At 47.1% G+C, this 17,117-nt stretch overlaps 1 protein-coding gene across 1 annotated transcript in view; it reads left to right on the top strand.

Moving 5' to 3' along the window:
- Window positions 1-17,117, top strand: part of PLD5 (phospholipase D family member 5) — a 166,505-nt gene that overhangs the window by 56,637 nt on the left and 92,751 nt on the right. Inside the window, exon 2 of the mRNA XM_036354498.1 lies at window positions 9,046-9,182. Within this exon, the coding sequence (XP_036210391.1) occupies window positions 9,046-9,182 (137 nt within the window). The remainder of the gene's footprint in view (window positions 1-9,045; window positions 9,183-17,117) is intronic.

Here is a 17,117-nt window from a genome sequence, read left to right as displayed (position 1 = left end):
CCTCCGATATTTCCAGTACCCACCTGGCCCCGTACATGGTTATTACAATATTATTGACTATATTTCTTGTCTGTACTTTACCTGCCTGAGACTGTTTTGTAACTGCCCATCCGTACTTCTCAATCCCCTCACCTTTTTCTTTTTAAATGTATTGTTATTGATTTCAGAGAGGAAGGGAGAGGGAGAGAGAGAAACATCAATGATGAGAGAGAATCATTGATTAGCTGCCTCCTGCGCGCCCTCACACGGGGGATTGAGCCTGAAACCTGGGCACGTGCCCTGACCAGGAATTGAACCGTGACCTCCTGGTTCATAGGTTGACGCTCAACCACTGAGCCGCGCCGGCCGGGCTCACCTTTTTCAATAAATCAGCAAACAAGTCTCGGTGAGGATGCAGAGAAAAGGGAGCTCCTGGGCACCTTTGGGAGGAGTGCAGATTGGCGCAGCCACTATGGAGAAACAGTATGGAGGGTCCTCAAAAAATTAAAATGGAACTGCCTGATGACCCAGCGATTCCACTTCTGGGAATATATCTGAAAAAAACTGGAAACACTAATTCAAAAAAATATACGCACCCCTGTGTTCATTGCAGATATAAGCAGACTTGGTATACAGTAGGTGTTTGATAAATGTAGTTAAAACTGAATTTTACTCTTACCTCAATTGTAGGGTCCCAGAGATGAGGAACTACATGTTTACTCTTCCTACAACTGAGGTCTTTAAACAAGCTTGCTTTCAAGTACCATGAGGTTCTTCATTTTGTCCTTCATTAAGCCTCAATATTGGACATTTAGTTATATTGGACAAGCCATGATCATCAACTAATTTTTTTTTTTTACATTTTAGCCTCCATTGCTCACCCACTCCATCCCCCCCCACCCACCCCACCCCCCAGGCCCAGAGACAAGAGTTCAAATTAACTAAGAATAATTTTTTCTGTTTTATGATTATTCATACACTAGAGGCCCGATGCACGAAGATTCGTGCAAGAATGGGCCTTCCTTCTCCTGGCTGCTGGCACCGCATTCGCTCCGGCCCAGAGCTGCCTTTCTGCCTTCCCATGCTGCCCAGAGGCCCGGAGCGGCTGGGGTGGTGCAGAATGCCTGCGTTGTCATCATGGCGACAATGCAAGTGTTCCACCCACCCCCAGCTGCTCGGCGCCTGCGTATGCAAATTAACCCGCCATCTTTGTTGGGTTAATTTGCATACTCACTCCTGATTGGCTGATGGGCATTGCGAATGTACAGTCAATTTGCATCTTTCTCTTTTATTAGAGTAGATGTTTTTGAGACAGAATATGGCTTTATTCCCTAGTAATATGGCTTTTTCTTCTAGGAAAGAATGAATAGGCTGAGCTAATGTTACATATCTGACATTTTCTTAAGTGTGTCCCGTGTTTTTGACCAGAGTGCATTTCATTTGGAAGCATTCCCAAACCATGTGAGATGTGAGTGCCAACATCTCTTTCAAACACAAATTGGATTTGATCGTGTTTACGTTGGACGTGTGCAGTTTAGTTCTTTCCTTTCACCTACATTCTCGCTACTCGTGCTGAGACAACCTTCAGAATAGTGACACTTCTTATAGCTTTTCTCAGTCAGTTCACAAACATGTATTGAGCCCCTACTGTGTGCAGAACACAGCGCTAAGCGTGTGAGGAATGCAGATGAGAATCATGCGCAGTCTTGTTCTCCAGCTTGGGAGTTGATTAGTGGGGAAGGTTTAGCTTTGTGGGGAAGGAAATGGCTAGAAATGGAATCCTGGGAGGAACCTTGGTAGGCTGCCACTCCACCTGTTGCTTAGTGCTCAGGCACATCTATAGCTCCCCCTAGTGGTATCATCTCCCTCAGTTGATTCCTACGAGTAAGGGGGCTCACCACCTCCAACGTTACCTGTTGGAATTTTGGACAACGTTGATCCTAGTTAAAAGTATGTCTTGAGCCCTAGCTGGTTTGGCTCAGTGGATAGAGTGTTGGTCCGCGGACAGAAGGGCCCCAGGTTCCAGTCCGGTCAAGGACACATACCTCAGTTGCAGGCTCCATCCTGGCCCCGGTGGGAAGCGTGCGGGAAGCAACCAACTGATGTGTCTCTCTCACATCAATCTTTTTCTCTCTGTGTCTCTCCTCCTCCCTTCCACTCTCTCTAAAAATCAATGGAGCCCTGGTTGGTTTGGCTCAGAGTGTCGGCCTGTGGACTGAAGGGATCCAGGTTCAATCCCGGTCAAGGGCACAATCCCTGGTTTGCGGACTTGATCCCCAGTGTGGGGCATGCAGGAGGCAGCCGATCAGTGATTCTCTCACATCATTGATGTTTTCATCTCTCTCTCCCTCTCCCTTCATCTCTAAAATCAGTAAAAATATACTTTAAAAATAAATAAAAATCAATGGCAAAATATCCATTGATTTAAGTGAGGATTAAAAAAAAAAAAAGTATGTCTTAAAATTGTGTAAGGATCTTCTCTGAGTCTTCCATGTGATCTTTCTGTCACATGCCAGGCCTGCAAAAATGTGAAGATCTCCCAAGGGTCTGACGTGTTAATGACTTGGATTGGCGCAATTCTCTCTCTCTCTCTCTCTCTCTCTCTCTCTCTCTCTCTCTCTCTCTGTAAAAAAAAATCAATAAAATATATTTTAAAAAAAGAAAAGAAATGTACTGCTGAGACCCTACTTCTGTGAGGTGATTCCTATGATCAGGTACAAATACTGCAGCCAGAGCCATTTTTTTATTGATTTTTTTACAGAGAGGAAGGGAGAGGGATAGAGAGTTAGAGACATCGATGAGAGAGAAACATCGATCAGCTGCCTCCTGCACACCCCCCACTGGGGATGTGCCCGCAACCCAGGTACATGCCCTTGACCGGAATCGAACCTGGGACCCTTCGGTGCACAGGCCGATGCTCTATCCACTGAGCCAAACCGGTCAGGGCCAGAGCCACAACTTTTAACCACCATGGAGACTTTGGCCTAATTCTTTGCTCATGGTTCTAGGTCCTGCCGCACTTCCCTGCCACTTCCCTGGGTCTTTTAGGCGAGGAGGTGAGATCCTTTGTTGTTGAGAAGGACATGATCTTCCCACGGGCTAAGTCAGGAATACCCTGAGCGGGTCTGATGGAGGACGGACGGGCGGCAGACTGCAGGTTGAAATGCTAAACCTTTGCCTTTCACTGCGACAGCACCACGTGGAAGCAGAAGCAGAAGCACATCATCTCTGTCATTTCCAACGTTTCGGTCATTGGAAGTAACAGTTGCACCAAGGGCATTTGACCTTGGCATCAAACAGTAGATGCTTTGCAGGATTTTGCTCGTGGAAATGTTTGAAAAGTAGGTTCTTTGTATGCCAACGGAGAGAAAGGGATATAAAGATTAATCCTAAGAAGAGAGTGAATATTAAAAAGCTCAAGCAGCCAGCCCGTGTGTCTCAGTGGTTGAGCGCCGACCTATGAACCAGGAGGTCACGGTTCCATTCCCGGTCAAGGGCACATGCCCAGGTTGCGGGCTCGATCCCCAGTGTGGGGCGTGCAGGAGGCAACCGATCAATGATTCTCATCATTGACATCTCTCTCTCTCTCTCTCACTCTCTTCCCCCCTCTCCCTCCCTCCTTCCCTCCCTCTCCCTTCCTCTCTCAAATCAATAAAAATATGTATTTTTTTTAAGTTGAAGCAGAGAATGAGGAAAGAAACAGTTTTTAGGATATCTCTCCTTGTTTCTCTCTGCCTAACTCCAATTTAAGTGCCAGCACTGGAAGGTTTTGTTGTTGTTTTTTCCTTTTTCCAGGTGGCCAGGGTCTGTCCTTACCTGGCCAGTTAGTTACTCTAAGCGGGAACTTTAATAATTTGTACTATTATTCCTAGGAAACTACATCAGGCTTTTAAACACGCTAGCGATGCTATGGAGCAGCATTGAGGAGCCTTCTGCAGGACGCCAGGCTTGTGCTGTGGATGAGATTGTATCTCTCTGAGCTCATAAAACAGAAGGGTAGCCGACATCCAGGGTCGTTGGGCTCCCATAAATCCACGGAGCTCTGAAGGGGATGCTGATGTACCTTCGGGGCCACTGTTTACCTTGATCTCCCAGGAAACACGACGGACCACTGTGGAGAGAGCGGAATGGATGTCTACCCTTCAAGGCAGATGAGCTTGAGTCTTATATCATTTTATATTATTAAAGGGAAGGGCATAAAAAGTCAGAGTGCCATATCTATTTCAGTCTGCTGCTTGGGTACCGCTCAGAAAATCTTAAACTGATATTTGTCCCTCTAAGAGTGCTTGAGGGAATTTTAAATTCTAGCACAGTGAGACACTCATCACTGCTTGGGGATTGTATTTGACATTGTTTTAGATGGTGCATGTTACCACGGTAATATCATAAATAACATCTAAACAGGGAAAGCAGACGTTGTACGGATGACCGGGTTTATGAAAACTCTTGGCGTAGATCATTAAAACCGGTTGAGAGTGTCAGCAATTATAAGATCCACATTAAAATGCAAATGCTCTTTTGATTCATTAGAAAATTAACCCCAAGGTGATGTGCTTGCCAGGGGTCGAGAATTTAAAATCGGAGAATAATTATATTTCCACACTTTAGAAGGTATTTATTTACTTACACGGACAGGACACTGGTTACTACTGCCGATGGAAAAGTGGCCTGCCATTGGTCACTTTCCCTCATTCCAGGTTCATGTTATTAACCGTCCAACCTCGACTTGAGGACTCACCCAACACCCCGTCGTCTCCGTGGCTTTTAATCATCATCCCTCTACCCCGTCTCGGTCACCCCCTGCCATGATTACACCTTCGATGTTACCATTAGCAGGACAGTGTTGGATCGACTCCGCTTTCAGCTCATGTGCAACATGACTGTGATTTTATTAAATGCATGTCCTTCTGTCCACACACGTGGGCACCTCTATTTAATTAGGTCTTTGATCTTTTATATACAAGGGACTATTACTCAGCCATAAAAAAGAATAGTCTTACCATTTGCAACGATGTGGATGGACCTAGAGGGTATTGTGCTAAGTGAAATAAGCCAGGACAGAGGAAGACACATACCATATGGTTTCACTTCTAGGTGGAAATCTATAAAACAAAGAGCAGAAACAGATCAGAGACACTGAGAATAAACCTGATGGCTGCCAGATGGGATGGGGGTTGAGGAACTGGGTGAAAAAGACGAAGGGATTAAGAAGTACAAATTGAGAGTTATAAAAGCGTCACAGGGATGTGAAAGTACAGCATAGGGCAGTGATCTTGAACCTATGACACGCGTGTCAGAGGTGACACGCGAACTCATTTTTTTGGTTGATTTTTCTTTGTTAAATGGCATTTAAATATATAAAATAAATATAAAAATATATTAAGTCTTTGTTTTACTATGGTTGCAAATATCAAAAAATTTCTATATGTGACACGGCACCAGAGTTAAGTTAGGGTTTTTCAAAATGCTGACACGCCCAGCTCAAAAGGTTCGCCATCCCTGGCATAGGGACTATAGTCAATAATTGTAATAACTACGTATGGAGCCACGTGGGCACTAGACTTCTGGAGGGATCACTTCATAAATTATGTAAATGTATAACCAGTATACTGTACACCTGAAACTAATACAAAACAATATTGAATGTCAACTGTAATTGAAATAAAAATTTTAAATTTAAAAAAAAATGACAATTTTCAAAAATAGTAAATTAACATTCACCACCTAAATTCCATAATCGTTAAGGTCTGCCACATCTACTGTTAATATTGCTGTCCTCTCTGAAAGTCAGGCAAGTGCTTCATTGGGGTGTGGAATTTTAGAGTGAGGAATTGGGGTAACCATCTCCTCCAGGGCTGGCACATTAGTTTCACTGAACCCCTTCGCAAAGACACTGCAGCCCTCGCTGGTCTGGCTCAGTGGATAGAGCGTCGGCATGCGGACTGAAGGGTCCTGGGTTTGATTCCGGTCAAGGGCACATGCTGGGGTTTCGGGCACATCCCCAGTGGGGGGTGTGCAGGAAGCGGCTGATCGATGTTTCTCTCTCATCGATGTTTCTAACTCTCTATCCCTTTCCTTTCCTCTCTGGAAAAAATCAATAAAATATAATTTTTTAAAAAAAAGAATCAACCAATGAGGGTATAAATAACTGGAAAAACAGATCTGTGTTTCTCTTTCCCTCCCTGTCCCTCCCTCTCTAAAATTAAAACAACAACAACAACACACAAAAATAACACTTCTCTGAAGGGGCTAGTTCTGCCTGGAACATTATCACTTCAGACCTAAGTGAAATGATTTTACCTGTAAATCCTTTGCTACAAACATAGGAGTTCTTCCCCAGCTGATGTGAGTGTCCGGTGTGGGAGGCAGCCAATCGATGTATCTCTCTCACACTGATGTTTTTCTCTCTCTGCCTCTCCCCTCCCTTCCACTCTCTCTCTCCAAAAAAAAAAAAAAATCAATGGAAAATTATCCTTGGTGAGGATTTTAAACAAAAGAAAAAAAAAAGGGAGAGGTCAGAATGAATCTGGGATGTGGATTGAAATTTGAAGTGTTGGAGTGGACTCAGGTTTTCATTTTATTTTTTTATATTTTTTTAATAATCATTTGTACTTGTTGGCTATTTTATTATTTTTTATATATGTTTTATTGATTTTTTACAGGGAGGAAGGGAGAGGGATAGAGAGTTAGAAACATCGATGAGAGAGAAACATCGATTAGCTGCCTCTTGCACGCCCCCTACTGGGGATGTGCCTGCAACCAAGGTACATGCCCTTGACCGGAATCGAACCTGGGACCCTTCAGTCCGCAGGCCGACATTCTATCCACTGAGCCAAACCAGTTAGAGTTAGGGCTGAACTCGGGTTTTTAATATAGAGGGACAGATGTCAAAATAAACAGGAGAGAGAGAGAGAGAGAGAGAGAGAGAATTTCCTAGCATTGTGCACTGGGAGGGTCTGGGAGAGGCAATACCCCAGTAACAACAGACATGCTTGGCACTTAGGTCTTGTTTTCTAAATTGTATTCTCCACTAAAAGAAAAAACTGGAAACAACGAATGAACAAACAAGGCAAACAAAACTCAACAGACGCAGACAAAGTACAGTGGTTACCAGAGGGACAGGAGGTGGGGATAGTACAGGGTAAAGGGAGCCAAATACTGTATATGGTGACGGAAGAGTTGCCTTTGGGTGGCAAACACATGGCATCATCCAGCTGGAGTGTCATAGAATTGTACTTGATGCCTGGAAAGGATCGAGCCCGCAGCCCGGGCATGTGCCCTGACCAGGAATCGAACCGGGACCTCCTGGGTCCTAAATCGATGCTCAACCACTGAGTCACACTGCATCTCAAATCAATGTGTGTTGCCTCTCCGTGTCACCTTTTATGTTTAGGTTAGCGATGCTTACTCCTTTTCTCTTCCTGATTCCATCTCTCCCTAGTCCAGGGGTCCTCAAACTTTAAAAACAGGGGGCCAGCTCACTGTCCCTCAGACCATTGGAGGCCGGACTATAGTTTAAAAAACAACTATGAACAAATTCCTATGCACACTGCACATATCTTATTTTGAAGTAAAAAAACAAAACGGGACCAAATACAATATTTGTATTTGCATGTGGCCCGCGGGCCGTAGTTTGAGGACCCCCGCCCTAGTCATTTATTTTGTGGCCTAGGAATGTGTGGAAGGATTCTCTTTGCTTTGGAGGGTGTGGTACAGATGCCAGGGAGGGAGGCCTGAAGAGCCATTGCTGTTAACGGCGAAGCCAGAGGGAGATTTATGAACAGCCTGACCCAGCTCAGCCCGCCTCCAGCCGGACACGGTCACCCCGTGCAAAGGGCTGCTCTGGGGCTCAGGGCGGTGCTGTGCGCTTCACTCCACTCGGCCCCACAGAGCAGTGTGTCTGCAGTGCCTGCCCGTGTGTGGGATTAGCTGTGCACGCACACGGCTGGTGATGGCCTTCCCCCGAGTCTGTGGGGAAGGAGGTTGATAACAGAGTCTGGGAGGTAGTGGTCATAGCAGGGGCCAGAAAATAGTATGGAGCCCTTCTGTGTCTCATTTTTAATTTGCGATCATGGATCTTGCAGTGAACTTTTCTTGTCTGTTTTTTTAAAAAAAGATTTGTTAGCTCTAGCTGGTTTTGCTCAGTGGATAGAACATCGGCTGTGGACTGAAGGGTCCGGGTTTGATTCCGGTCAAGGGCACGTACCTCGGTTGCAGGCTCCTCCCAGGCCCGGGCCCTGGTCGGGGCTCATGCAGGAGGCAGCCAATCTATCTGTTTCTCTCACATCGATGTTTCTCTCTGTCTTTCCCTCTCTCTTCCACTCTCTCTCAGAATCAATGGGAAAATATCCTCGGGTGAGGATTAAAAATAAAAATATTTTTTTAGCCCTAGCTGGTTTGGCTCAGTGGGTAGAGCATCGGCCCACAGACTGAAAGGTCTGGGTTCGATTCTGATCGAGGGCACGAAACTCAGTTGCCGGCTTGATCCCCAGCCCTGGTTGGGGCACGTGCAGGAGGCAGCCAGTCACTGTGACATCGATGTTTCTCTCTCTGTGTCCCTCCCCCTTCCTTCCACTCTCTCTAAAAATCAATAGGGAAATATCCTTGGGTGAGGATTAACAATAAATAAATAAATAACTTTTTAGAGGGGGGGGGGATTTTAAATGGATTTTTTGAGAGAGTGGAATGGAGAGGGGGAGAGAGAGAAACATCAATATGAGAGTGGAACATGGATGGGCCGCCTCCTGCACATCCCTGGCAGACCAGGCATCGAACCAGCAACCTTTCGGTGCCTGGGACGATGCCCAATGAACTGAGCCACGCCAGCCAGGGCTTGGCTGCTTTTGATGAGAAAGAAGAAGAGCTGACTGGTCCGGAAGTGTTGATGCAGCGGCTGAATTATTTAAGAGGCTCGCACATCCGGTGTGGGCGTTTGAAGGGTGTGTTGAGGAATGAGCAGGAAGGTGAGGGAAGTCACTGTTTCCCAGAGGGTTCCGAGCAGCTGCCCGGTCCTGCGTCCTGGGAGCGGCAGCCTCCTCACTCTCCTCTCCCTCCTCTTCTCCGCAGTCCCAGCAGAGGTGCATCGTCATCTTCGCCCTGGTCTGCTGCTTCGCCATCCTGGTCGCCTTGATCTTCTCGGCCGTGGACATCATGGGAGAGGATGAGGACGGACTCTCGGAAAAAAACTGCCAAAATAAATGTCGGTAAGAGGTAACAGACAAAAATTCTCTCTTAGGGGGCGGGCGAGAGAGCCAGGGGGCCCTGGACAGTGGAGAGAGGTCACAGCCACACGTGGTCACCTGAGTTCACTCGCCTCTGGGTCCAACTGAGACTCTCATTTCGACAAGGGGAGAAAAATGAGTCGTGATTTCATTCACTTTACAGTTTGGGCAGGTCCTGTGCAGGGGGGTGGGGGACAGAATGACAGTCTGCACCCGTCCGCATTTCTGCATCACGGCCTCTGCTTGTAAGGTTCTGGTCTGTTCTGTGACGGCCAAAAAAGGGGACCCCAAGTGGACGGGACAGTGTGCTAATTGTTCCATCAGATGGAAGTCAAAAAACACCATCATCTTCATGCCCAGCCGGTGAGGCTCAGTGGTTGAGCATCAACCTATGAACCAGGAGGTCACGGTTCGATTCCCAGTCAAGGGCACATGTCCGGGTTGTGGGCTCGATCCCCAGTAGGGGGTGTGCAAGAGATAGCCGATTCATGATTCTCTCTCATCGTGGATGTTTCTAGCTCTCTCTCTCTCTCCCTCTCCCTTCCTCTCTGAAATCAATAAAAATATATTTTTTTAAAAAACAGAGGTCAACCACAAAATGACAAGTTACTATGAGTTAGCGCTTATAATGAATTTTAATGATAATTTTCCCCCGTGGGAAGCATCAGTCTAACTAAGTGCCTCTCCTTTCTGGCTTAAAATCAACCACCCGGTAACATGCATGTGAGTTTTTATCCTGACTTTTCTGGGGTCAAACGTATGGCACACACAAAAAATGTCTGGAAAAAGCCATAGGAGTTTGTTTTCTTTGCAGCTCAGGATATATGAGAGTCTAGTTACCAGGCAACTGTATTATATGGAAAACAAAGGATGCAGGAGAGAAATCCGTACACGTTATAGATTTATTTCGTCATGTTCAGAAGGCGTCCCTCAGTATATTTACTTCCCAGATTGGATTTGGGAGAAGAATTGTATTGGGATCATAAAAGCAATAGAACAATAGCAATGGTCATTCCCTTCTCCCTGAAAGCTCCCAACATAATGTGGACAAGGGGCCAGTGACTCCCTACAGGGGAATGGCTCTGTCCTCTCTCTCACCTCACCCTGCAATGACTACTGCTGATGCCCAAGCCAGTTTTGCTCAGTGGCTAGAGCGTCAGCCTGTGGACTGCAGGGTCCCAGGCTCAATCCCAGTCAAGGGCACATGCCCCGGTAGGCGGGCTCGGTACCCAGTAGGGGGTGTGCAGGAGGCAGCCGATCTATGATTCTCTCTCATCGTTGATGTTTCTAGCTCTCTCTCTCCCTCTCCCTTCCTCTCTGAAATCAATAAAAATATACTTAGAAGAAGAAAAAATAAAAAGACTACTGAGTACTTTGAATTTTCTAAAGGCCAGACTATCATAACTGTCTCAAGACAACACCCAGTACTTTTTAGCACACATTGCCAGCTATAGGAAAGAGGGGGCCTTACAATTATGTCCCGTACACGTTGGGGGAAGCTATCATTGGATCTAATTTTTACTTTGAACTCGTGCACCTGGCATTTGGGTCTGGTTACTTCTTCCTTCTGGGTCAGTAACTCCACGGATGACTCCACACAGCGCCCCCCTCCTTCCAGAACATACTCTTCAATGACCATCCATCCTCCTGGTTCCTTTCCCCTGGGTAGTGGGGTCACCACCTGGCTACGAGGTGCCATCCCTCTACGCGTCGCCTTTTCTAGAACTGCAGCCCCTCCAGGTCTTCCTGTCTTCTACAGCCTCTTCCCCTGTGTCCCGTTTCTGTCCTACCTTCTCGGCCTCACCACAGGCACTTCCTGTGTGTCTGTCCTTGTCCCGGGGACCTTCTGCTTGTTGGGCAACGGTGGGTCCTGGTACCCCACTGGGGTCCCAGTCGCCAGTGGGACAGTCTATTGTTCCACCGTCTTCTCTCAGTCATCCTCATGTGAACCTGATGGGATTTTCTTGCATCGTCCACCCCCTCCTTATCATTGTAGACAACATCACGTTCTCCCTGGCCGGCGTGGCTCAGTGGTTGAGCGTCAACCTAGGAACCAGGAAGTCACGGTTGGTTTTCCAGTCAGGGCACATGCCCGGGTTGGGGGCTTGGTCCACAGTGTAGGGCGTGCAGGAGGCAACCGATCCATGATTCTGTCTCATCATTGATGTTTCTATCTCTCTCTCCCTCTACCTTCCTCTCTGAAATCAATAAAAATATATGTATATTTTAAAAAGAAAGAAAACATCATGTTCTCACTTCCAGGATTCTCTCCACCTTCTTTGGTGCCTGGCTAACAGACCTCCCACCCCTCAGTCGCATCTCTTGCCACTGTCCTTAGTAACTAACATGTACTTCCCAACCCCCTAGCCTAGTGGTCGGCAAACTCGTTAGTCAGCAGAGCCAAATATCAACAGCACAACGATTGAAATTTCTTTTGAGAGCCAAATTTTTTAAACTTAAACTCTATAGGTAGGTACATTGTTATTAACTTAATTAGGGTGCTCCTAAGCTGGCCTTTGCTAAAAAACGTCCTCAATCTGATTGAGGCACGTTCGCTGAGGTCGGCCCCTTCCAACTCTCCCATCCCCACTTGTCTTGTATACTTGTTTCGTCTGTCTCCTTCCGTTCATCCTCTCTCTATGTCCAAACCATCTCAACATGCCTTTCTCAATCCTCGACACTGCATCTTCTTTCACTCCACAACATTCCCTAAAATTAACTTAATAAACTTTACTTAAAGTTGTAAGTCAACTTCGCACTGTACGTGCACGCCCGCACGTGGTATTTTGTGGAAGAGCCACACTCAAGGGGCCAAAGAGCCACATGTGGCTCTCGAGCCGCGGTTTGCCGACCACAGCCCTGGCCTTTCTGGTTGTAACCACCTCAGGTCAGTGCGATTAATATCTGCGTCACCTTTGCACCTGCCAGCAACTCCTCCAAGTCAGCCCCATGCAGGGAACGACCATGGACTTCGGTGTCAGAAAGATCTGGATTCACATCCACACGCTACCGCTTGCCAATCTGTAAACGTGGGCGAGACAGTAATCTCGTTATTTCATTCGTCTCCTGCTTGTGGAGCACCAAACCCCTGCAACGAGGAGGTACAATAGTTAGTGAGACCGTCATGGCAATACTCTGGTCAGACACTCTGTGGGCTGTCAGAGCAGACTCGGGGGCAGAGCTGACATCACAAAAAGCAAACCTGGCCTTGGACTCCGTTCTGCCCCTGCAGGGTTATGAAGAGTAGTTTAGTTTCATTTCCCTTAAAAATGGTAGATTAAAAAAAATCTATCTCACCAGGTTCTATGAGGCCATAGTAAGTTGTGGAAACCTATAACCTATCAAGAAACGCCTCCCGCCCTCGCCGGTGTGGCTCAGTGGATAGAGCGTCAGCCTGCGGACTGAAGGGTCCCAGGTTCGATTCCGGGCAAGGGCACATGCCCGGGTTGCGGGCTCAATCCCCAGTAGGGAGGCATGCGGGAGGCATGCAGGAGGCAGCCGATCAATGATTCTCTCTCATCATTGATGTTTCTCTCTCTCTCTCTCCCTCTCTAAATCAATAAAATAAAAAAGAGAAAGGCCTACCAAGCAATATGTAAATATTAACCCTCTCCTGTTCCTTTCAGAGTCAGAATCCCCCTCCTCCCTTCATAGCTGACTTTCTCTTCTTCCCACGTCCTTGCTTCTCCTGAATCAACTTCCTCCTGATTTTAGTTGGGGGCGGAGGGGGGGGAGGTAAACAGGGACCAAGCACAGGAGAACGGGGGCTATTTATTCGGAGCTTGTATCACGGTGGTCAGCCACCGTCCCCTGCGTCTGGCCAACTCTCAAAGGCAGGCGGAGGAGGGGGAAACCTTTATAGTAGCAAAGAGGGAAGGTTCAGGTGCCCTGACTTGAGGCTGTTGGCGTGAGGAAGCTGGCGGCCTGCCCACCAGCAGCGCGGCTTCCTGGGTGACGGGCTGGGAGTGCCTGTTTGACTCGGTGGTTCCCAGGTCGGAAGTGGGGACAGAAATTAGGGAAGCTGGCACTTGCTAAGCAAGCATGGCCATTCGGGTTCTAGAAGTCACGGCTCAGCCCTCTAGATGATGACTCGGGAAAGTAGCCTGACTCAAAGCAGGCTGGCTCTCCTGGCTGGTTGTTCTAGGTAAGAGGTTGGCTCCCTGGGCAGATTGATATTCTTTGTGGTCAGAGTCCTGTTTTATATACACTAGAGCGCATGAAATTCGTGCAAGGGGCTCGACCCTCGCAGCCGCAGCAGCTTGCCTCGGCCCTCGCAGCCCTGGCTTCATCTAGAAGGTCATTCAGAAGGACGTCCGGAAGGTCGTTTGGCTGTCCGGTCTAATTAGCATATTGCACTTTTATGATTATAGGTGGTCTGGTCCATCGGCATCTGCAGTCTCCCAGTTTCTGGAACATCCTCCTGGACCCCAGCCCCTTCTGTTTAATGTGCAATGTTTTCATTTTCTTGTTATCCAGTTGCTCCTTCCGGCAGCCTCCTCAGTCCTTCCCCGGGTCACTTGCCTCCCTGGAGCTTTTGCTTCAGCTGCCAGTTCACAAACAGGCTGACTCCTGGCTCCACCTATCCGTGTCCTCGGGGCAGCCTGGCCATGGCTCCAGTCCCTCAACAGAGGGGAGTGGGTTTCTCTGTTCTTCAGTCCGAGGTTCCTTTTGGCAGGGATGCCCCTGGGAAAGGAGGGGAGACAATTTGGGGGTGCACCCCAGTGAGTACATGGGCACTGAGGTAGACCTGAAGGGGAAGCGCCCACCTGTTCTGCCCAGCATGCCAGTCCCAACACAGCCCTCTGTGCTGGAATGCCACCCATCACCTCACTCCTTTCCTGGCACTGACTTCCCCAGACTCCACCTCCAGGTGGCGCCAGTGAGCACGTGCCGCTCAGCTTCCCATTACCCTTTCCTTGGCCTCCTGGCTTTCTGTTCCTGCGTTTCCCCTTAAGGTGCCCGCCGCCTGCTGAGATCTTATTACTGTGAAGCTACAATTAAACTCCCTCTGGGTTTGCAGCTCTTCCCACTCCTGGGAGCTGAAAGAATATCAACTCTGTCAGCGGCTTCTCTGTGTTTTGACAGCCTCTCCCCAAGAGCTTCTCATCCCGGGCTCACTCTCCTAAATATGTTATTTAATTCACCTTATCTCTACTACTGCAAGTCACACCGTCAACTCAGTCTTTCCCCAGCTTTTATGTCTTTCTAAAACACTATCTCCTGCCGGCTGGTATAGTTCAGTGGTTGAGCTTCAAGCCAAGAACCAAGAGGCCACTGGTTCAATCCTCGAGCAGGGCATATGCCCGGGTTGTGGGCTCGATCCCCAGTGGGGGGCATGCAGGAGGCAGCCGATGGATGATATTTCTCTCTCATCGTTGAAGTTTCTATCTCTCTCTCCCTCTCCCTTCTTCTCTCTTAAAAAATAAATAAATAAAATACATTTTTAAAATAAAAATAAAAAATGGATCTCCCTATAAAAAACAACCCTATCTATAATTTTTCTGTCGGACTTATTTTATTTCTTTTCCCCCTTTTATTACTTTGCTGCTGTAATACTGAACTAACAGTAGACTAATGTTACCCTCGGCGATCATAACTTCCACGTGAATCTGTAACATAAAAACTGCTCTACACTTATCCCCCAAAGTGCCTTTAACCAGCCTCAGTTGTTAGTCTCAGACACGAGGTCCTCTGATCTCAGTACATGACTCTGACCCACTTTGCTGCTTCGGGCTGCATTTCTGTGTACTCCCCTCATTTCCCAATGCGTTTTTAATTGCTGATTTGGTCCCTATAAATATAAGCCTCGGTGTCACTTGACTACCCGACAAGGCAAATTTTCTAGCTTCTGCTAGGAAAGTACATCTTGGTGGGCTCTGGAGAATCATTGGAGTAAAGAATGGCTTATTCTGCCCGGCCAGCGTTGCTCAGTGGTTGGGCATCAACCCATGAACCAAGAGGTCATCGGTTCAATTCCCAGTCAGGGCACGTGCCCAGGTTGCAGGCTCGATCCCCAGTGTGGGGCATGCAGGAGGCAGCCGATCAATGATTCTCTCACATCATTGATGTTTCTGTCTCTCTCTCTCCTCCCTTCATCTCTGAAGTAAATTAAAAATATATATATTTTAAAATGAATGGCTTATTCTGCCAGTTTAGATTGCATGCGTGCCATGGCTTGGCTATTTTATGATTTATTAGTGCCCCTGATTATAATTTTATACCACTTTTGCAAGAGATGACTGTGTACTGTGAGGTTTCCTACGAATTACATCTCCAGGGGCCCGTAGAAACACTGGAACTTACCTCTGGGTGCTGCCCAGGTGTGGAACACCTGCTCACAGTGGAACGCCCAACCTTTCATGAGGGGGTGGGGCGTCCTTTTTGTATTTTGCACCTACATCTTTCTCACCTGTCCACATCACTTTTGTTGGATTATTACTCACCCGCTCCTTGGCGGCACTACTAGACATCTACTAGAAGAGAGCTTTTCTTGACCACACCTTCCTGAAAAATCCACACAGAACTGCTGTCACCCAGCTCCTCCTCCACCCCAGGCCCAGTTCCCATAACAGCATGGCAGTTCATTTCTGCCAACTCTCACTAGAAAAGCTGAGTAAACATAAAATTTTGGTGGGTTATCATTGTCTTTTAATCGTATTGCTGGATGCTTGTTACCTATTCTGTGCAGGTAACAACAGTAGACTAATGTTACCCTCGGTGATCATAATTATGGAAGGGCCTGCTCCTGGCCCTCCTCACGTTCGCCCCTTGTCCTCCTCAATCAGCCCCCATGCCCAGGGGGTTACTGGCTTAGTTCTGCTCACTCTTGCCCACACACCTGCAGATCCATGTTAACTGAAGCCCACTTGGTCTGAAGCCAGAAGGGGATGGACCAACTCTGTGTGCATATGTGAAATCCACGATTCCTGAACCCAGGAATCTTCTTTCATCCTAAAATGAATGGGCTTGGGTCTGTACAATATTTTAGGCTGGGTCACCCATGTATAAGTTATCACAGTGGTTCTCCAATAAGGGGTGGCCTGAAGCACCAGGGTTTGGCCACAGAAAGTATAACAAACATTACACACACCCACTTTTTACATATACTTGCTAAATTCCTTAATTTCTCTATGAAAAAAGCTGATTTCTCTATTTTATGTATTTTACCTATTTTGTGTTCTGAATCTCTTCCTCTGATCCATTAATTTCTTACTTAAAATAATAAACTGTGTCTGTAGACGTATCTATATTAATGACCTAGTTGCAGCGCCAGTGTAAGACATGCAGAATTTGCTTCTTCAGTAGATACCATGTATAGAACACAGCATTGAGGGACCTCTGTATGCACTGACAGCCACCTCCTCGTATTTTGTACTTTCTCATTTAGTGTCATGGCCTTACAGCTATCTTAACGGACTCAGTTGGCTGCAATAGGTTTTAATCGTTGTGGGGTTTTTTCTTTTAATGCCTGTATGGTTATTACTTGGCTAGAGCGAGCTGTCTTGTACTTTTGGGCACTAGTCCACATATCTGAGAGCAGCTTGGCTTTCTGGCTACAACAAGCTGTTCTGGCCCCGTGATGTTATCTACTGTCTGGTTCCTTTTGTGGAGAATTCGACACCCAAGTTCCAAGGGTGTCATTAGATGGTCCCTCAAGGGGATGGGGGACAGGTACAGTGACACAGAGGAAAGGCTCATCTCATTCCTTGTGTGACTGAGCCACATTCCCCCTCCTCCTCCTCCTCCCTTCCTTTCACATTAGAGACTAAGGACATAGACTGCAGGGCCGAGTTACCTGGGTTTGGATCTGGCTGGGCCATTTGGGAGATGCAAGATCTTGGGCAAGTTTCTTGATTTTATGGGACCACATTTTTTTTTTAATATATTTTATTGATTTTTTTATAGAGAGGAAGGGAG

Source organism: Myotis myotis, unplaced genomic scaffold (genome assembly GCF_014108235.1).
Source record: "Myotis myotis isolate mMyoMyo1 unplaced genomic scaffold, mMyoMyo1.p scaffold_m19_p_21, whole genome shotgun sequence".
NCBI classification, from domain to species: domain Eukaryota; kingdom Metazoa; phylum Chordata; class Mammalia; order Chiroptera; family Vespertilionidae; genus Myotis; species Myotis myotis.
The sequence above is the reverse complement of the archived record's forward strand: the minus strand, read 5'-3'. Positions and strand labels throughout refer to the sequence as shown.